The following is a 23,091-nucleotide window of genomic DNA, read 5'->3' on the forward strand; positions in this document are numbered from 1 at the left end:
AACTGGGGACTTATTCCCAGCCCTATGGGATCTCTCCCTCTCAAGTAACATTTTATTGGACTTTTAAAAATAAATAAATAAAACATACTTGCAGATTCAAAAATGCCCTTTTCATACAGGTCAGAAATGATTTTTCTAAAATGTTGTGTGGCTTCATGATCTCTTAAAGATCCAACATCGTTACACTAAACATTGGGCAAGAGAACAATGAGTAACAAAGGCAGAAAAGAAATCAAAGTTTACAATCAAATTACTTTCATAAAGTAAAAATATTTATCTTTACAAGGATAAATCTACTTTCACTGCAGAAAGAGGGACATACCAAAGCAGGGTCAAGTTTGATTTTAGACTGGTAAAACCAGAGCTGGTTTTGGAATTCAGCCTTCTTGAAAAAACATGAATATATATGTATATATTCATATATATTTAATGTATAAGCATATAAATGAACACATTTTCTATGCCTCTCCTGCTCACCTATGAATAAAGTTTTAATAACATTCTCTTTAAGTACTGCATTAATTTTGCACTGCCTGTAGGACCACCAAAGAAACCTGCTAAGATGCAAAATCCCTTCAGAGCGTGCGCCATAAATACATACCAAAGTGCAAATAAAACAAGCCTCAACAAAATAAAAATGAATTGAGCATCATCCAGAAGCCCAACTTCAACACCATTAAAAATAAATAAATAAATAAAAATAAAAAAGCATAAAAACTTGCAATGGCAAAAACTGGGAAGGTTTGGACTTTGGCCAAAAAATTCAAAAATTTGGCTGCTTATTCCTTCTTTTTTTTTTTTTTTCATTACCATAACATTTGGGAAGACTGTAACTTGCAAGCAGGGCTACACCTTCTACCATAGTCAATAGCCAAGCCTTTATTTCTCGTTGCGTTTGACAGCAGCGTATGTTTGATTCCCAAGCCCATCCAAACACACCAAGATACAGTCCTCTGCTTCACAGACACCTGCCCAAAGAGGTTTAGTTGGAGCACAGAGACTAACAGGTACTGAAACTCCAGAGTCCTGATGGAATAATCTTTGTACTTCTCCCATCAACCCAAGTGTGGCTGGAGCTTTGGCCATTTTCTGGGTGATCCGTAGTACGGACAATATTCACACACCTCTTCTGGACACCTCTACTGAGCAATGCAGACTAGCTTACACAGCTACTCCTATTGGGCTACCATGAATAAAGTAACCGACTCGGACTGCTCCAAAATACCCTTAAAATGTGGTAGGTTCTTAACCCACTTCTCAGAAACAACAGCTGCAGAAAGACAGACAGCTGTTTGCTCCCCTACTGACTCTGAAACCTGACCGCACGTTATCCTTAACTATTTCACTGCCAAACACACGAGGACTGAAGTTCCAATCACCAAAGTGCATAAATAATCATTAAGTAACTGTCAAAAAGGGAAAAAAAAAAAAAAAAAAAAAAAAGAATTTTCTAAAGTGATATTTGGCTGAGTCTGGTCAGACCAAGGTTATTTCATTTTACCATACCTATACCTTGGAATATACAGCATTGCAGTTCTTGATCTTCCAATGGAAGAATCTGTCATGATTTTCCTCTTGGGCTTGTGCCTAATTTGCACGGTGAAGAGACAAGTGGGATGCACATGAGTTTGAGGAAGACCTCCAGGCTGACCTCAACTGCTAGTTGTACAAGCTCAGGACCTACAGAATATCAGTTTTGCCACCATCCCAAAGAATAAAAGAGTAAGAGCAGCCCCTTCCGTGGAGAAGTTGATTTTCAAAGACACCTTTTCCAGGTGCTAAAAGCACCCTTTAATAATAAAATTGCTTGATTTTGTGTTCTGTCTACACCAAATTCTGCTGAATGGTGAAAATTTAGGACTAGCAAATTGTAGCTAACATTCCAAAAGAGGAACATCAATTCTTTTATAATAAAGCAAGGCAGGGGTAACATGGGGAACACTAGACAGATCACATCTGATTTATTGAAATGATTTACTTGAAGCTGCTGCAGAATTTGTGCACACACAGCAGATGCCCAGAGATCTGAGCAAAGGAGTTTGGGAAAAGAAGCTCACCTGGAACCTCCCTCCTATAAAAGTTGTCTTTCTCCTTCTGCAGCGATGTTGCAGATTTGTTTTCACCTAGGCTTGACACACAGTTGCTGCCATTTCATTTGCAGATCTGAAGAAATCATGTCAGTACAAGAAGTACAAGAAATGCAATAGGATTTATTTTTTTTTGTTAAGATTAATTAAATAGTTATGGAAATTAGAGTTAAACAGAACCGGTTTGAGCCAACTTGCTTTATTGACTCTGCCTATCTGGATCCTGCTATGGCTTCAGGTACCTCACACCTTCTTTCCTTCCAGGTGTAGATCAGCCACCACACTTCAGCTGTGCTTTATTACATTCAGATCCAGTTCATTTATTAAAGTGTAATGCTCTGCTTTATCTGTGTGAACGCCCACCACAGCTGCTGCCCAAGTTAAAAGAGGGCATTCACATTTCCTAATTGCGTTTCTCCTATTATTTCTTGCAGCTCTCATACACTAAGCAAAGGGAGGCTGGTGAGAGATCAAGAGCACCCTGGCGAGGCTCAGGTAGGATTTTTCAATGAGCACCTCCCTCATGGTGATTCCTGATGCAGAAATCCAACATTGTATGAAGGGAAAGTGTCCATAGTCCATGTTTTGGTGGAAACGTGATGTTTATGTTTCTGCACTAGGCCATTAGGTGGCTGTGGCACGTTTCAGCAGGAAGGATTTTAAGTGTTAAGTCCTGTATTGGGTCCAAATGGACTGAATGCATTCTTCCCCCTCAAATTCCTCTTGTAGGTCCAGTTGGACACCATTTTTTTGCCAATTTCTGTCCTGACCTGCAAAAATGGGTCATGTACTTTCTGACATAAGTATCATTTTCACTGGAGGGGAAAGACGACTGAAAGCTGAGAGCATCAGCACAGGTTTGGGAAATCCAGGTTTTCTGAACCACCCCAGGTTTCCCAGTGCAGGTCCAGTCATTTAGCCCTTCCATGCCTCAGAAGAGATGGAGATAACAGCACACTACTATTTCCAAGTGGTAGTGCAGGCATAAATACATGGAAGATTGTGGGGCACGCCAATATTACAGCAATCAAAATCGTGGTAGTTCCAAAGACTGACAGCTCACATCTTCACAGAATCAGTAAGAAAATCTGCAAAGCATCTGGATGAAGACTACTCCAGAAAGACACGGATATTTGTATAAGACTCTCGTGCCAATATTTCTGTCTGATGGGAATTAAGACGAATTATCAATCACAAATATAGAAGAGATCTATAAAATGTAAAATGAAACTGTATTATTATAATTTTAGTTCTTGATTTTCCCTATTTATCTTTCCAATTCTCTTCCACTACTAATCTATCTTGTTTAGGCAAAGTAGTATATAAGTATAGTGGAGCTTGATTACTGAGAATGGCTATTAATGTAGTGTCTCAAAGTGCTCTCTAGACAGTTAAAAGGCTTTTAACAATAAAGTATGAAGGTTTCCTTCAAATTTGCAGTCATCTGCCTTTTAAAAGTTTGTTTCAGTTGCCAACATTTCAGTGATTTATGGAAGCTAAAGTATCTGACTGTAGTCTCCCCACAATAGACGAGAGCTGTTTTTTCTTATTATTTTTAAAGGCAACATCATTATCTTAAGGAGGGGGGGGGGAAAAAAGAGCTACATTAGAAGATACAGCTTTCAAAATAATTTTGTAAGGCATCTGGCCTTATTTAAACCATCAAATTTACATTCAATTCCTTCAGGGATGGCTCTGTTGCTTTGCGCTGGCTCTGTGCCCTCCGAATAAAGCCCTGGATTTAATGCATGCCACCGCGTTTCCCTGGCTGTACTGCTGCTCCGCATAGATATATTGTGGAGGTATAAAAAGCTGAACCTTGGACAAGATGATTCACTTTTAGGCAAATAATAAAAAAAAAACAACCTGTAACAGTGTAAGTTTCAACTAGTGGTTAGACTTGTGACAAATGTCACTATCTATTTATTCTTAAATTATTAGTGGAAGTGTTTATGTTCTATGAAACATTCTGTATAAGCTAGACAGGAAGCTATAAAATATTTTACGAGATCTGCACACGGCCGATGGCCGAATGTTAGTACAACACTAAGGTTCATCTAAATTCAAGAAGTGTCAGGAAATGCTTATTTCTTTTTCCAGCAAGATCTTCCCTTGACAAAGAGACGTGCCCTATGAAAACACAGGGAGGCAGAATTCAGTAAGGTCCTGAGCATCTCTGGGGAATATGGGGCCCTGCCAGCTTCTCCCCATTTCAAGACAATGGCAAGATCCTCTCAGATGGCTGTATTTGCTCAGAATGAGGCCTGAGGAAGATCAGGCAGTATGGGAAATGAGATGAACCCCAACTCAAAATTTGGGTCGTGCTTCAGTACCCTCACCCCTGGTGACCTCCAGCTGAATTAGTACCCCTTGTTTGCAGATCAATGGGTGAAGAAACTGGAAAATAAGGTAATATAACCCCACGGCCAGGTAGACATGGAGGTGCGAGCCAAACTCTAGTGCAGTCTCATTCCTGCCGAAATTGGTTGTGTTTTCTCCACCGGGTAACCGATAACACACCAAGCCATCGACACAACCTGATCCAGCAATTACAAACCCACATGAACAATCAAAATTATTTGCAAACTGAAATTACACAAGCACAAAGCCATTCAGGCACAGCCATTACCACCACCTCAGACTGATTTTTATATGCAAAGTAGAGAAAAAAAGTTTAAGAGAAAATGTATGGTGCCAGCTTGAACACCCATCTCTGCATCTGCAGCATGGAAGGTGGGTTTGAGACACACTGCATCCAGCATGGGTCTGAGTGCTCTCGTTTGAGCTTTAAGCAGAAAGAAAAGCAACTCTGAGAAAAAGCTATTCCTTCCCAATATAAGAATAAGTTGGCTGGTTCAAGTAGGGAGACATAACCTACCTTGTTCTACTCTCAATTCAGCTCATGGCTTATGTAGAGAAGTGAAAGGTTATTATATGGGTTTACTGGGCAAACCCAGATTTTATAAATAATTGCCTGTCAGGCTGTTCAAGATAGACAAACATACAGCAGACCAACAAAAACATGATCTGTCATATTTCCGAGAGAAATGTATGTTGAGTCTTCATTCTCTGCAACTTCAAGTAGACCAGTAAAAAATAAGTGCCAGTATTTTCCCTGCTTATGCATATTTTAAAATGTAAAATCTGGGAGAGATACAGCTACAGAAGGAATTTTGATTCCATTACTCAGTGCCTGAAATGGTCTCTTCTGTCTATATGCCTGCAGATCGAAACCAAATACAATAAATGCTGGTGTCCTTTAAAAAAGTCTGGATGTTTACAGCAAGCGTATAATTTTCCATGATTAAGGACGCCAACAAAAATAAGAAAGATGATAAAAAGAAAAGTTTAATCATATATTTCAACTAGCACAGATGGAACATCAGAAAGCTCCCCCCCCCCCCCCCCCCCCCCAATCTTTAATATACGGCAGTGTACACTTTTAGTTCTTTGCACACAGATTAATTCCAGAAAACAGAAGTGTGAGCAGGTAAAAGAAAAAAGCAATTCACAAATGGCAGTAACATTTGATGTACAAAGTTCACATTTAGGATATTTTGGTTACAAAGAGAAGACGCATTTTTCTGTTTATTTAAAATATAGATACTTTCAAAGCTTTCGCAAGCAGGTCCAGGAAAGCAGGGCAAGAAAACCACTTACAAATGACCACAATACCATGCAGTGGGAGTAAAAGTTAAGACCTCACATACTCAGCACAAAGGAGGAGGACGGCTGCACTACATAAAAGTAATATTTTGCTGATCTCCTCTTGATCCCTTGAGTGCTCTGTCTTAATTTGAGGTTTAAGTTAGATTTCAAGCCTGCGCTACGAGCGGCTAAAGCAGACCCATGGGCTGCCCCAGGGACACAGGCAGTACATGCCTGCAGATCCTAGTGATGGGCTGTAGCATAAGCCCTTTTCTCTGGTTCAGCATCATCGTGGTTAGCTCTATATTTGTACAGATTTTATGGGAAGAAATGAATATGTTTGTGAGGACAGCACAGGCTGGAGGAGCAAGGGACGGAAAGAACCATCGAAGGAGGGACTGAGATTTAAAAAACAAATCTGAAAACAAACAAAGGTAACTAAAATATAAAAAGGCAGTAAAAATCCCATTTTGTCTTTAGCTGAATCCAACATTAACGCTGCCTTTGTCAGCAGCAGAGACAACATCTGCCTCCTGCAGCCAGTGCCTGGCCAGCATGTAACATTAAGCCTTTTTCCAGGATCACTGAGATGGACACGGCTGGTCAGGCTGTACCCTGTATACTCCAGGATATGTTTTCTGAATAGGGGCCAGATTCTGTGCCAAATCGCTGCAGAGACTTCCCTTGACTTCAGAGAGCAACAGCTCAGGCCTTCAGGGAGGAATGTAACAGGGAAAGAGATGGCAATATTGAGAATTTGGGGCTGACAACTTCACTATGTTGGGGTGTGTAAAAAAATAAGTCTTTAACCAAAAAGTGTAGGCTATATGAACTTTTCTCTGAAAACATTTGGATTTGAGTTTGGTACCACTCTTATTAAAAATCCCCTTACTGTATTAAACTGGGTTATACTGTCTGAATGCTATCTAAAAACGACTCGAGGGAAATCAGAGAAAAACAGTACATTTTTTTCCTTTTTGTAAAAATGACAAGGAAAACCTACATAACCTAGAATATCTTTGGCCTCTTTCTGCCCCATCCTGCTTCACAAAACATCTCTACTAAAACACAGACTTCCAAATAATTAAATAAAAATGACAGCGCATTTTTGAAAGGGGCTGACAGCAGCAAGTCCCCTGCAAACTTCAAACTTGTGTGATCCATATTCTTGTCCACCTACACGCTATCCCAAACATCCTGCCATTAATTAGCTAAATGTTCCAGCTAGTAAACAAGAATAACGATTGAGGGGGCTGGAAAAAGAGACAGAGTCGGCCAGCAGATAGTCACAACAAACCAGCCCACTCACTGGTACACGGAGACATTGGAGCTTGTATTTTTTTCCTTCCATGGAGGGGAAAAGAAAATCACCTTAATATAACACTGTCTTTCCTGTTGCTGTAGCCACATCCATATTAGCAGGCGAGAAAAGTCATCCCGTTTCTGCGGTAGGCACTCTGTCAAAGAAAGAGAAAATCTGTAATGAATTATCATGTCAACTTAAACAAGGGAAGAAGGCAGAGAGAAAGGCAAGGCTTTCTTCCTGTTTTGTAGACTATTCTGGCTGCAATCTAATAGTGTGCTTAATCTGAACATTTCTGGTGGGGAAGCTATAAGCAACCACGTTGTCTATTAAAAAATCAGTGTGGTTAACAAGTGGTTAGTGACTCTATTTCAGGAGAGTGAGAGATATGCAAAAATGTAACATCCTATTTTGTTAATTGCCTGCAAAATAGATGAGGCCAAAAATACACTATTATGCTGAATCTGTTTGTCCTTTATAAGCATGTGTTCTCTATTCACTATGCTCAGGAATCGCTTCTAACCTAACTATCCTAATAGTCTATAAATTACTGAATCATTACAGTTTTCCAAACCTAGCTTACAGTCTGAGTCTGCAGCTATGTAAACAGACACTGGTATAATCCCTACTCCCCAAACCAAATTCATTTTAAAGACATTCTGGTCAGCACAAAATAATTTGATATCTCACACATTGTAACCTGGGATTGAGTATTTCCAATGATAAAGAAACACAAGAGTTAAACAGCATCTGAGAAAAGAATTTTAAAAGATCCTGTGACCCTGCCTCACTAAAATATCTTTCATGCATTTTTAACATCTCTTTTGGAATCAATATAGGAAGCTATGCCTTCTTAACTTGGGCACACTGGAAATCCTATATTTTAAGGGGATATTCTTTGTTTAAAAATGTTTCTTTCTTTTTTTTTTTTTGAGATATTAATGATATCTTCAAAAAGGAAAGGAGCTCAAATACTTTTGCTTTATTTGGTTCACCTTCAGCAGTCATCCAGTTTTGAAAATGAAAATATAGTCATCTATTCAAGTACAGCTAGAGCTTTGTCAGATGTATTTTGTACCTCTTAGGGTTCATGCATTTAGGAAGTGCCACATATAACTACCATTTTTAGTTACTTTAGCAATTTCCTAATTAATTTCAGGAAGACCAAATTCTCCTCTCTTAGACTAGAAGAGTATCATAAAGACAGAGGAAAAGGATAACCTTGAACAACTTTGTGTATAAATAGTATTTGTACTGAATTGTAAGGAAATAGTTTCAAAAACAGCAAGTATGTATTCAGAGAGACATTTATAGACACTGAATATGCAAAAGGAAATATGTACAAGATGTTCATTACAGCATCCCTTAACACCATACTTCAACATACAGATCAAGCAGCATATGGTATTAGAGTCAAAGAGTGGAATATTAGTTCTGGGATATATAGCCAGTCATCAGACATGACAGTATCACCACAAACAAAGAAAATAAACCCAAAAACTCCATACCCAAACATGAAATGCACAAAAACAGACTAGCCAATAATTTTGAAAGGATTCAATATATTCCCACAACCACAAGCAGCAAGTCCAAGGGAGTTTGGATCTGCAGCTTGCCCAAACCATTAGGGCTGGCATTTTGAAGTCAATGCAAAAGTAATGTTTTTAGCTCCTTGACCCCAGTATTTTTACAGAGGTTTATAACCCAAGTGTCAACCTTTAGCACATAAATTAAATATTCAGGGCTATTGTGCAGTTTGCTTGGAGATAAATGAACCCAAGTATAAAGTTGGATTCACATGAAAGATGAAAAGGTTGAATTTTATGAAGGGAATTTTGGTCGCAAAAGCAAAGTTGGGCTTGGCTGGGCTTACCTGGGAAATAATGCAGTTTAACATTTTCCAACATGGGCAATATTATATGGTTAGTTATATCCCTGAAAAGGTCATTTTAGAAGCAAGCTTCAGAGGAGGAAGGATAACACCTTCAGAAAGCTGGACACACCCACCAGTCTATATTTAGCAATATATTATAGCTAGAGTGGCTATAGTTAGGGTTGAAAACTATTTCCTACTTAACTCCCTGTTTCACATACTTTAAACTTTCTGAAACATTTGCCCTTGGGCTGAAATTTCCTTTGCTTTAATCCCTGCCCGAAGTTCAGGTTTGTTGGAAGGGGCCAACAAAATTCCTTAAGCCATTTTGAAGTTCAGCAATAATGAAAACAACACACTTCCCCGTCCCAAGCCAGAGAAAGTGATTCTGATATATGCATATTTTATTAAGGAATTTGGACACAAATTGAAGCATTTTACCCCCCCAAAAAATCTTAGCTATCAACCTCAGCTTAGAGGCAACTGTTTTGGAAATCAGTATTTCATGGGAGGGAATTTGATTCATCCCATTCCATAACAAGATAACACTTCTTTCTTATTTTGATACACTACCAGATAATAAAGCTTAGCCTCCAAAATACTTTTATGCATAGCAAAGCTATTTTACAGTTACCTCCTCATTCTGAGTTACGCCATTTATCTTTAAGATATATACAGCTGAATTCATAATACTAAAAGACATATCTTTGTATGCCAAGAATCGTGAAGAGAAACAGCATGGGGTTTTTTATAAACCTTGTATGTGTACGGGCCATCACAAGAGAGTGTACATGTACGACAGTTACTAACTGTGGTTTGATATAATGGAAAGGGCTCAGTTGGATGAGACTTTTGGGTGCTCTCTGACACCCTGGCAGTATCCTTGTTTAAAAAAGAAGGACTGTTTGGCTCAGAATTACACGCAGAGGATGATGCAGCCTCTTGATGTGGAAATAAAACGGGAGGCCATACCTGTATCCATTTGGCTGGTATATAGCTGCTGTGGCCCAACGTCAGGAGATAACATAAGCCCACCATCCCTTCTGGAGCCCAGTTTGGAAAAGCGTTTTTTGCATCCACATTTTTTTCTGTGTGCTCTCTCTCAAAATGTGCAGTCTACCAGCATGTGCTTTAACATTTCCTGCTGTGGGCTGACTCTTTGCCATGGCTGAAGGTCCCTCAGCCTGTTACCGCACCCACTGCACGCGGGTGGTCAAGGGACCACCTTTTAGATGTGGGAAATCACCTAGCTTGGCACAAATTACACTGTCCACCTTCCCAGAACAGATCCCACACTGTGAAAAGTTGATGTAACCTTATTTAGCCCATTTAGCCTTCACAGAAACTCTTCTGGTTTCTTGCTATCATATGGCAAGATTTTGCATCCTCTTTTCTGACCTCATTAAAAGCAAACCAGATTGCTGCAACCCACAACCAGAACCTAAGCAGGCTGGACCAAAAAGAAAGCAGCAATATGACCTTTATTTTGTCCAATCCACTCTTGCCACGTGCTCCTGTTTGGGGGAAAGGCATGATGATTTTGCTGCTGAGCACTCCACTTCCAGGCCCTGACCCCAGCCCATCTAGGCACCATGTTGATGCATTTTCTTCATTTAAGGCAATCTGAAGAATTTACTCATGTTTTTCCCATTTGCAAGTAACACAGCAATCCCAAACTCATGTCAGCTACATCTCTGCACTGCATTATACCAGACATCATCTGTCTGCCTACTGCACTAGGAAGCCTACCTTGAAAATGTTGTGCCTTTAGGTTATCATAGTACATTGGATTCTAATATGAAAATCTTCTCTGGAATGCTACCATTATTTAATCATTTTTTAACAGTCTGAAAGGAGTGGCAATGCATCAGAAAAGATGAGCTGTGCTCACTTCTGTGAGCCATCTAAAAGCAAGAACACACGTTGTCCTTGGTTTGGTGGAAGAAGGCAAAACTAACAACTTAAGAAGGCAATTTGGAACAAAATGCCTTGGTCAAGAAAATCCTCAATGTTCATGAAAAGTCATCCATTTTCTGCTCTCTTTTTTCAGTCCCATGTCCTTCTTGCAGTGGTAGCACGACGGACAACAAAGGACTGCTCCTTGAAGAGGGAAGCAGAACTCCTGTCCCCAAAGTAGGTCACATGAAATGAAACACTTTAGTGAAGAGTTTACAGGGCCAATTTATAGGGCAGAAAATCATGTGATTTTTAACACAGACATACTGAAGTTGTGATTTACATAAACAAGCACCAGCCAAACCCAAAGATTTGAGTACTCCTCCACTTTGGAACATACCAGATTAGGAAACTAAGACTTCTGAACAGGCACCTTAGCTAGAAATGGTTTCCAGTTAACAATTTATAGTAGTGCATAACTTTCCAGCTGTAGCATGATGATAAAGAACAATTTTGGCAAGAGAAAGAAACAGCTGTGACTTTTGAGTGGGCTGATAGGAGTTAAATTCTTTTTTGGGATAAGCTTTGGAAAGTGTAAGGTAAAACATCTCCAGTGGACATCTCAGACACTGAGGTTTATTGGGCCAAATCCTCCACTAGTTTAATTCTCCTGTTCTGCTGGCATTAAAGGTGAAACAGAATTTTGTACCACTGGATAACATGTTGTTTTATCATTTAAAGATGATAAATGCCACATTACAGGTCCTCTATAAGCAAGTTACAAACATTTTTAAAACAAAGTCTGTCTCTTGCTGTCCTTGTGTATGTGTGTGGGCAAGTGGTTTAATTACAATGCATGAAGTAGAATGGCAGACAGAGACATCAAAATCAAAGAGCAAGTCCTGGCTGAACTTCATTAGCAAACATAAATACAAATAGGCACATCATGTTTGTGACATGCCACGGTCCTTTCCTCCTTTGGTAATTTTACTCTATTCTCTGATATTTGCATAAATGTAAATCGAACCATATGACTTAGACAGGCTTATGATAGGGGAATCATATGCAAAACTTTTTTTTCATTAAATAATTTTCTTCATGCAGTCTTACAGTGTTACTGTGAAAATCAGGGAGGACTAGATCTCAGACAGTGAAAGCCTTTATTTAAGAACAGTGGAGGGAGCCCTGCCCTTTAAATAAGAGACATTCTTGGATCAGACACTGGCTGGCAGAATGGAAAAAAGGATGTAGCATTAACTTTCATTCCATTCCAAATAACCTGGAACCCATAAAACACAAAGATTCTCTAATTTTAAATCTGCTCCCTTTTTCCCTGTGTTTTCTTTCCATTTTATTTGTGGAATGTTAACTTTAAAATTTCATTAGCCCGCCATAGTATCAAGCAAGTCATTCTGGGCACATTCTTAGCTCTTTGTACATAAAAAAATCTACATTAAAAACCCTGTGATTAGAAGGTTATTCTTCTAATTTTCCCAGCCTGCATAGACAAACCACATGCAAAGAAGTGTCAGCTTATTTACAGATTAAAATAATAATTAGTTTAGGAGGCAAAGTATAAGCAATATTGTTTAAAAAAGAAAATCTGCATGTTGTTTAGAATTAGCTGCTTCTGTTTAGGTCTAAATAAATTTGTGTGGATATAAACTCTCCTATTAAAATTATATACATGTTACAAAAGAAATATAATGGATAATTCTCTCTCCAATTTAAAACAATAGCACTGGAGGCTCCAGCTCTACAAACCCATCTTTAATCAGTAGCCAAAGCACAGATGTCTGATATTACTCAGAGAGCGAAGGAACTTTTTATGTATATAATGTCTAGTACGTGGTCAATAATGAATAACAAATCCCAAATACATATGTGTAAACACCCAGGTTTAGTTGATTATGAATTTGGACAATGCACCAAATGATCTCCCCTTCTGTACTCATGAAATCACACAGATTTCATTCAGGACGGGGCCAGACAGCTGTGCTGAAAGCTCCAGCATCCGTTTACCCATATAGCAAAGGTCATCCTGGAAGCACAACCACAGTTGTGATTAAGCTAGCCCCAAGGAACTGCAGTTAGGTGTAAGTAACACAAATAAAACAACTTAATTGCCCAGGCCTGTTCTCTGAGTCTTCACCCAGCCAGTCGGACCCCAGCTACAGCAGTGGAATTGTGCCGTGAGTACCGGGTGTCCTCCTGGAAGGGGACAGAGATCACCAGCACACTGTATGTAGGTGAGCACATACACCAAGCACTGATAAAAGCACTGCCCCAGTAAACCACCTCTCAATGGTTTGTGACATAATGCTTTTCAGCTCTGTCAGTTCTGGGCTTCGGATTACTTTTTATCTGCCAATGGAGTAAATATTTTCAGTAATCACATAAAACGGTGTCATTGTATCCAGGAATGGGATATATCCAGGATATATCATCCAAGTATGTTAAAGAACATAGTCTAAATCTGAAATATCCAATTTTTTCTTTGTTGCTCTCTGCTATTGGGAATAATGACATCCCCAAGGCTGGTGGAAACACAGAAGCTCTGAAAAACAGGGCCCAAATGTATTTCTCAGACACCTCTGTGCAATACTGCCAGTGGAAGGAGAACAAAATTTAGGGCTTTTATTGCCCTTCAGCTCTTTTTGCCAAATTTTTGATGCCGCAGTAAACTAGCAAAGGCTTTTCGCAGGGCTGGGCCAATATTATAAGAAAGAAAAACAAGGCAAAAGGATCATGGCTTCTGTTGCTGCAAGAACTGGGGTGTGGGAGTGGGGTACCAATGTCTGCCAAAAGAAAAAAAGAACAAAATTGGTAGGGAGAGAAAGACCATTTTAAATTTCTCAGAGGGTATTGTAAACAGTGGAGAAAGAAGGAAAAAATGGAACCATAAAACAATACTTGGCAGCCAGCTTTGCAAAACAAACATATTTTCGCAAAGCTCTTCCCATCACTGCCACCAGCTTTAATAGGCTGTATTTGTCTGAGAGCAAGAAACCCTTTTTAATTGTTAGAGAACAGAAGATGCTGCCTAGCACGCTGGAAGAATTTCCTCTTCTGAGTCTTCACCGAGACTTAAGTGCTGCTCAGTTCAGCGTCAGGGTGAGGAATTCCTTTCCCTGGGCTGCAAATCCTGGAGCTGGGATCTTGAATCCTATCTCCTGAACCAAGGGAGCAAGGCTGCCGTATCCTGAGGACCAAGTTTGCATGGACTTGGGTCTAATGACCCACAACCATTTGTCCATGACAGGCCAGTGGCAAAGCTCACAGCAGACCTCGATGGATACAACCTGTTGGACCCGGTCACAAAGGAAATGTGGAAATTCCCCACCTTAATGGAAAGGTCATGGTTCCTGAGCATTATGAGCATAATAATTAGTTCATTAATAATTTTACCACCTTACGTCACATTGGTCAAAATGCTTTGAGTTGCCCAAAGCCTAATGTCTCCTCTTCTGATGTGTCTCAATTTGCTGCTTTAACTGTAGGGTAGCAATAATATGCATGGGCAATTTTGCTATGTCTGAGAATGAAATTAAAGCTAGAAGCCTTGAGACATATGTGGAAAAGACTTTAGGTACGGTCAGATACTGAAACCTCTGGTTTATGACTCAGGGCACACCGCGGATCCTTAGTCACTGCACTCCCATGTGAAAATTTACCATTAATAATAAAAATTCTTTCAAATTGCAATACAGCATAATGAGCATGAAATAGCCTGGATGGCTCACCCTCTTCAAGGATGGCTTTTCTTGACCTTGCAAGGTTTCCCTTTGCTGAGGAAGAGGGTCAATTTATTTTATTTTTTTTCTGTAGGTAGTGACAGGGTTAAATTGCCCCTACATGTCACCACCACTCATGAACTCAGCGTATGATTTTTAGCGAATTTATTTGGAAACAACATGGTGTGGTACAGTCGTCTGAGCGCAAGGACAGGAGCCAGGGCTGGGCTCTGCTCCCAGCTCTGACACTTACTTGCTGTGTGGCCTCAGACAAACCACTTAATGTTGCTGTGCTTCAACTTCCCCTGTCTTTGAAACAGAAATACTAACGCTCACTTAGAACTGCTTTGAGGATTGATTGATTATGGAGCTAATACATGGTATTTTGAAAATGCTGCACGCTATTCAATAATTATTATTTGCATTACGTTGTGTCTCCCATTGTAGTGGCCAAAATAGCAGATGTACAGAAATGGATGCTGAACTTGGCAGGTACTGGATAGGAGGAGCGAGTATTTCAATAAATTATTTGGAAAAAAAAAAAAAAAGAGATATTTCACCTATATTATTTTCTTGAAACTGTTGAAATTGTTGCACCGAAAAGGAGCATTTAATGACCTTTTGCAGCATACTTCTCTTCCCCCACCCCTGAAAATATTCTGTGAATGCTCACTTCAGAGGGCACGCCATCTGTACTCTTCCTTTTGATTCAGCAAAACATCTTCACGGGGAAATGAGTACCCAACCAACAAAGCGGGACAGAAAGTCTGTAAACAGAGGAATTTTCTCAGGCTCCGAGGTCCTTCGCGGGTGGCAACGTTTGGGTGCGGGCCCTCCCAGCCCCACGCACCGACTGACTGATGCACTCTGTCCGCAGCCGGCTCCCGCTCACCGGAGCAGTGGGAGGTAAGAGGAATTAAGGTAATGCATCAGTGGTTGCCAGTGGAGGAGATGGGGAGGGGAAAAAAAAAAAAAAAAGAAATATACTATTTCAATCAAAGTCTGAAATTTGTAGAAGTGGTTTTGGTCTCAATATAGAAAAAATATTTATCCAAGAAACTCCTACTCGGGTGCGAACATCCTACTTCTAGTGGGATTTTGTTTGGCAAAGTGCTGTGAAAGAGTGGAAGCTAATACAGAGCATGTCTATAAACAAATATATTTATTTAGTACAGATTGACACATTCACTAGAGTATTTCAGTGATTACACGTGTAAAACTATTTCCTATAGTGGTTTCCTTTTGTGATTCTGCTAATTTATTCAATCCACCCCATTTTCATGCATTGAATGTTATGAGCCATTTCAGCCACCCAGACTGAAATGTGCGTTCGGAGACTACATGCCTGTTTTTTCATTTCATCATCTACACATAATTATTTGGTGATATTAGGAATTCGAGCTCAAATGGAAGCCAACCAACATTTTAATAGCTTAAAAATCATACAAAATGAAGTCTGCCCTGAGGTTAATGAATAAGAGCCAAATCTTGAGGCTCTCGCTCAGTTTTTACTCACTCTTTATCCAGGCAAAAGTTGAATCAATTGTACTTGGACTGATTAAAAACAGAAGAACATATATTTGGAGCTTTCTCTCAGGTAAAACTGAATAAATTACCTAGGATTACGCTTTAGAGTGACATCCAATCGATCTTTCACAAGCATTTCTGCAGCACGCTGAAGAAAAAAATTCAAGTGCCGAGGCAGTTTACCCAGTTAAAACAATACTTTAGCAGTAGAATAAATTATTACAGACTACCAGGTTTTATGGCACTCATATTAGAAATAGCCCCAAATCAAAATATGCTTTCTAGTCCCTCCTGAACTTCTACATACCAGGATGAAATCCAAATTTAAAAAATGGTGCATGAAAGCTGAACACACTTATCCTTCAAAACAAAGCTCCATCTCTAATTTGAACTTTTATCCGGGCATATATTGATACAATTAGTTGATTTTTGATGACAGGAAGCGCTTATAATTTAGGAAATTAAAGCTTATTCTTTAATGATATGCAAGTTGTCCTACTGCTTGTGCAGAGAATGCAACGTGCCTGTAAAAAATATAAAGCAGAGCAGTTAATTCCTTTGAGCAGTTAACACTTTCCTTGTAATTGGTGATAATCACAGGAAGATCCTCCTCCCCTAAATAGCAACTCATTTCAGTATTGGACTTTGCCAGCCGTGTCAAAGCAATGACACATTTATCCCATCAGACAAGATCTAAGCATGAGGATGTGGAAAGGAAAGTAGTATGAAGAACAGATTTACTGGGTATACGCAAAGTGAATAAGGGAAGGAAACGGTAACAGGAATGCTCTGGTCATCTGTGAATAATAACAGATCACGGACGTGGTCTGTGTGATAGCAGCCCTGCTCACTATCTCCTGACAGCGTGCAATTAGGATCTCAGCACTGAAACATGCCGAGCATATTAAGAGCTCGACTGTGGGTGGCTTCTTTTGTAAATGAGCAAGTGGGGACACGTAAACAGAGGAGTCTCCTCCAACCACCACCCATGCCGCAGGCCTGGAGCTTTCGAAGCTGCAGCGACTGGTCCTGCTGCTCCCAACCCTCACCACAAAGGTGAGCGGTCCTGGGTCTCCCCCAGGCAGTTCTTAACAGTGGCTGCCTGCAGGACAGACAGACTCCTTCATGTACTTCCACGGAGCTCTACAGACCATGAACAAAATGTTGGCCAGCATGCCAAGATGGCTCAAAGCCCCGCAGGTTGCTGCGCAGGGCAGCCAGCGTAGAAGAGTCCTTGTTGTACCTTCAAAGAGGTGGCAAGATACAAGCTGCAAGGATGTACCAAGAAACTTGGGGTCCCAAGGACAGCCAGGACTTTTTTTTTTTTTAAATTATACGCTTAAAATTACACTATACACATCTTCATATATTGGAAAAGCTCCTTGACAGAAGATGGACTTCGAGTCTTTCTAAAGAGTGGCTCAAGTTACCTATAAACTTTCCAAATGTCCTTCTGTCTGTCTGCTCTGTACCTGCCTAAGATCTTGGCAAAAAGGCCCGTCCTGGAGACACTGGGCAGTTGCTCAGAATTCTAAAATGTCCTTCCTAGAACTGACTAAAATTCTCTTTCATTCATTTCTGATTGACTGGTCTACGGAGACAGCAGTAATATTTGCTCTGCAAGAAAAATAACTAGGGTGTTTCTCAACATTCATACTACTCTCCCTCTCCACAGACCCTTTTATATATGTTACTTGCTATGGCAATCTTTACTTAAATGAAACTTCTTTTGAACTGCTAGTACAGACCAATGCCATTAGGAATATCTCATTCATCTGACCCATCACATCAACATCTCTCTTCTTCAGTAGCACTGTCTCTCTTGCCTTTTTCTTTTGTACCCTATTTTGCAAGACACATACATTTATATGCACATCTACAAAACTGATACTCGCCTGGAAACAAAGTGGTCAGGCCATAAGATTCTTCTGGCTGATTGCCACTGTTCAATCATTAAATATAGACTTAGGAATAAGGAGATGGATTATCGGCTTGTATCTCCATCAAGGGCTTTTCATGATATCACAGCCCATATTTTTCTAATAACATTGAAGAATATTTAAATCCTGTATGAAAGTTTTTTCATAAGTACTCTTTGATGCAAGAACATTTTGATTTGTGTGCATGCTGACACCAGAACAGCTCGATTACTGCATGTTCATTTATCAAAGAGCACAAGGTCGATCCTGTTTGGATGCGGAATTATTGCATCAAATACATAACATGCACTAATCACGCTGACAGCAACACCCCCGCTTCTCATTGCTGGATATACAAAAACAATAAACAATTACTGTAAATGAAGAGTTAGTTAGGTCTCATTAAAAGCTATTGTTACTAAAGTAATAAAAGTTTATATTAAAAAAAAAAAAAAGCAGAAAGGTCGTAGGGGAATTATTGAGCATCAAAACTAGAACATATTGCATTCCTGGTCTTAAAAGGTGATAGCATCCAGTGGATCCAGACTTCAGCAAAGAGAGAGTGTGTTGTCTCAGCCACATTATTTACTGTAATGGTGTAACTCACTTTTTCTTTGTTTCTCCTTCCTCCCCCAGCAGAGTGGCTGTTGGTAAGACGGGAATGTCAAACCCAGGTCCTCAGCCCTCCAGTAGCTCTGAATTTCCTGGCTTTTGTGGACTGAAATCAGACCCTTAACATCACTTATGTGCATGTAGTTTTGGGTAATTGACATTAATTTTTAGGTTGCATCACCAATGTCAATCAACACTGCTCTCAGAGGACTGGAGTTAAGGGGCCACAATAAAAGGACATAATATTGTTTCTTTTGTTTTATTTTTGGAGCATTTTGACTACTCTATACTTTTCCCGTTGATGTTACATTCTTTTTGTGTGAGACAGTGTAAAGCATTATTGCCTGTCTTGTTTAAAAGACTACTTTGGTATTACAGTAAACGGCTCTAGGGGCTAGGGCAGTCAGCACTGCTAAAAATTCAAGCTGATACAGTCAACACTGGTAAAAATTCAAGTTGATACCTTTTGTCTCTGTAACACTTTGAAGAAACCATGAAACAGCAACACATTTCTTTTGAGGGAGATGTATTGCCAGCTCAGATGTTTTCCATCTGGGAAGCGGAAGGTTGACCCCCTCCCCCTCCACTCATCAGTGTTCTCACATCGTAGAAGGCATCTACAAAGACAACATGGCTGTAAATGATATTCCACAGAAGCCTCCATCAGCACGTACTGTGAACGAACAAGCTGATTTTCATTGTACAGGGCAGGAATATGCACCGTTGTAGCCTGTTTATGGTAAAGACTTTGACTCTTCAGCTTCCCATTTTACCAGCATGCTGCACAAATATTTCAGGAAGGGGTCAAGAGAAGCCAGACTAGGCTTCTGATGCTCAGGTGAAGAAGTGGAAAAAATAAATTAAATTAGCAGAGATCACTGAAGATTATTACATTGCATCAGCTGGTACATTCAACAGCTCCCTCAAATCCTTTTGGGTGGGATGGAAAATTCTCTTTCTCACAAGATGATGGTTTTAAGAGCAGCGGAATATTAGGCACCTCAGTGTGGCTAGACCTATTAGACATTGGTACATAGTCACATACACGGCATCACAGGTATATCCATATAACAGAGCCTTTGGGTAAAGAAGTGATCTGCTGTCCCATATTTTGTGTTGCTCCCATCCCTACGTAACAGCTGTAATGAAAATAGACTCAGAAACACAGCTCAACTTTTAAGAGAGCAGAGATGTATTTCCAAATGTTACCTGCCTGTAATGGGAACATTGTCTTCAAAATATCTTAGAGCTCCAAAGCACCATTTTGCCATGCTTACAGTCTGGTTCAAAAGAGTTTATTAGGTGCACTCAGTATGTTTTGTCCTTTCATATCTGAATGCTTTTTTGGACACCTAAATAGGAAGGGAGCTAATCTAACAGTCAGGTCTTGAAGGCAGGTGTGACTTTCCGCAGGTTCAATTTGTAGTGGAGGCATTTCCTCATCTCAAACAACCCGTTCCGAAAATATGTAATTATCTCTTCTCAAAAGTAATAAGCTTGAGAATCAAAAAGAACCAAAACAAAGAAGGAATGTGAGTAAAAAATTCTTTCTGCCTATTTCCCTACACTTTTGGCTTTATCCAACACATGGAACTAGTCTACGTTAATCGATATGAAATGTGCAACTGGACCATTACGGCTCTTCATGCTAGCCAATACTTGTAACATAAATTAGTTTTTAGATTTTGCCCTACAGTTGTATAATTATCATATATTATTATATAATAATAATGTAATCTCTAACATTTCTACAAAATAAACCCTAATGTTGAGATTTTGAAATCTAACTAGCAATCTTATGTCAGTCCCAGTCATTTCACTAGGAGCTATGTGGCTAAAACTTTAAGAAGACTCAGAAATAAACCTTAAATGATAACTACTTATTTTTTATTTTCTTTTTATTCTTTTTTTTTTAAACATGCACCACTATTGACTCATTTATTAAAATCTACAAGATATATCTAAATAACCTGAAATCTTTCCACTTCTTCCTTCATATATTCCTGCTCTACTTTCTCTGTTCCTCTTGACAGCATTTTTTCAAATTCTTTATTACCAACTCTCTTCTCTTTCACTTTAATTAAATCTTTCCTTCTATTTATCTCTGTCTTTGCACCTCAGTTCAGCTTATCTGTCCCTTCCTTCCCAGCCCACTCTCCCATCTTTCCGTAAGCCATCACTCTTGCTCACTTTTGCATCCCTCTCATTACTGTTTTTCTTTCCAACCTTATTTCTGCAGGTCCTTGTCACTTACTGACATCATGTTCTCTGAGAAGAAGTGAAGGGCTCTCTGTCTTGACAAAATTTCATCCAAAACTTACTTCATTCTCTCCTGACTAGCTTTTGGCTCTACAACTCTATTAGCAGTCCTTGTAGAAACTATAGAAAATTGGAGCTATTGCTTATGATAGTTGTAGGACAGACGAAGAATTTTGGCAGTACCAAAGGGTGCATGGAGCATGTAAGAGAAATTCAGTGTTTGTGTATAGGAGCAGGAGGATCATAAACACCAATTTGGAGAAGCCAGCTATTCACATCCCAGGCACAGAGCCCTCAAAAGCTTGAGGGAGTTTCATACTTCCCACAAGCTTAAGTTCAATCTTGGATATTAAGTATAAATGAAGCATGGGGTTTTTTTTTTTGGCTGTGATGATTAAGTTTGCTTAAGAAAGCAAGAGGGAGATGGAAAAAAAAAAAAAGGCACATGACAACCTGATGTCAAAGGGAAGCGTGTTTATGCCTAGTCCATTGAAGAAATTGATCAAAAATACCTCACATTTGCGGAAAAGTTCCCCTTGTGAAAACCTGGGGCTTTTGCCCCAGAAATGGTGGCCTTTAGCTTAGCCTCGTTCTGACACCAGCTGAACTTGCAAGCCATCATTTCTAGCTAGCTTCTATTTTTCCTCAAAAATCAGTGCCACTTAGCAATATTTCTCTTCCCTTTGTCTTTAGCTGGGCATGAGTCAACTGAAAATGTATGATTATGTCTCACATAGCTCATAGCAAATGTAGATGTATTGTGGGGCAGAGTGTTTTGGGTGGAATTTCCTCCTGAAGGGGCGCTGTCGATGGGGCGATGGGGTGAACCATTGATCCTGGCCCTCTGTAGGGGGTAGAATTCATCCATCCTCAAGGAAATAAATCTTTTTTGCTATGTTTCGTATAGTACTTATGACAGGTGTTGCATTCACAGAGAACAAAACTCAGGGCAACAAAATATGAGCCTGTCCACACTGCACAATGAAACATCTTGGTCCTGATCTGGAAGAGAACGTTGCAAAGCCAGCTGCTGATTCAGTTTTGGCTTTTGAAACAACTGGCCACAGTTCCAACTGGGGTGGTGTTTTTGTCTTGTGGGCAAATTTCAATCAGGCACCAGGCAGAGTCAACCAACTAATTACTCACAGGCTACTTGCCCAGTATTAAAAGGGAACAATTTTCAATTTTTGACAGATTGGATTCAAATAGGCAACAGAAGTGAAAGCATCTATTGTCCATTATCCAGTCCAACCCTGAGACTTCCAATTTCTCAGTTACCACGTAGCCTGTTCAGAAAAGGTTGGCCAAGCAACAGCCTCTCTAAACGAATTACATCAAAATTCCTCACGCTATGCCACATATTCAACTTGCCTTTCCAAAAAAGAGCCACATAATAAGTTTCTAACAAGGACATTGGTTATTAAAGCACTCTACATTTTCTAGGTCAAAGAGGTGAAAGGCAAAGTCAAAATAACTGAAATAAAATATTCTATAAATCATGTGTGTTTAGTTACAAATACCAGAAAGCAAGATATGAAGACCTGCTGCTACAATAACCAAAATTTAGTTAACTATTTTGAATTACCAGCTTCTTGATGAAAGCGAGGTTTAAGGTACCAGAGTTGACTTTTGGAAATACCCAAACAGTTCAAAACCACATAGCTTAGTAGAAGTTGGATTTTTCTTTCTTTTCCCACTCCTTCCTCCAAAACGTGTAAGACAGACATGGCAAAACAAAAAAAAAATACACTCGTAACGTACATTGTTCTTTTTTTCACAATTAAAAACCAAAAGTAGATACCTTTTTTTTTTTTTTTTTTCCCACACATTTCATGTTTGGTTAACAGAATGATCTAAACTGAGATGTGTAAAATTTCTTAATTTGTTTACAGTGAGGAAATTTTTAAAAATGGCCATCTGTATCTCCTACTTCCTAGAAGCATTAAGATCTGAGATTTCTGGAAAGAACATAATATCATTTCAGTATATTTTGCAACACGCATTTTCACAGTCCTGCATCTTTATAGTAGTGGATAGTAAGAGAAAAACGTATTTTTGATGGAGTTTTTTTCTCTAGGAGCCACACTTTACTTTCCCACTTCTCAAATGTGTTCAGACCCATACTTACTGTGAAGACTAGAGCAGTTTATCAATTTTTCAAGGAATATTCTTTGTTAAGAATAAATTAAAAACATCTCTCACTTCCTCATTTTTTCAACTTTTCATCTGTAAT

At 39.4% G+C, this 23,091-nt stretch overlaps 1 protein-coding gene across 3 annotated transcripts in view; it reads right to left on the reverse strand.

Moving 5' to 3' along the window:
- Positions 1–5,413: 5,413 nt before the first annotated feature.
- SUPT3H (SPT3 homolog, SAGA and STAGA complex component) overlaps positions 5,414–23,091 on the reverse strand; it is a 279,344-nt gene continuing 261,666 nt past the window's right edge. For 2 of the 3 annotated variants that reach the window (XM_050710009.1, XM_050710008.1), the window contains exon 11: positions 16,455–16,592. In XM_050710009.1, the coding sequence (XP_050565966.1) occupies positions 16,530–16,592 (63 nt within the window). In that variant the 3' untranslated portion in view covers positions 16,455–16,529. Of the gene's footprint in view, positions 7,193–16,454; positions 16,593–23,091 lie in introns of those variants that run through there. The other variant, XM_050710007.1, reaches the window with a different exon arrangement.

This window comes from Cygnus atratus, chromosome 3 (genome assembly GCF_013377495.2).
Source record: "Cygnus atratus isolate AKBS03 ecotype Queensland, Australia chromosome 3, CAtr_DNAZoo_HiC_assembly, whole genome shotgun sequence".
NCBI classification, from domain to species: domain Eukaryota; kingdom Metazoa; phylum Chordata; class Aves; order Anseriformes; family Anatidae; genus Cygnus; species Cygnus atratus.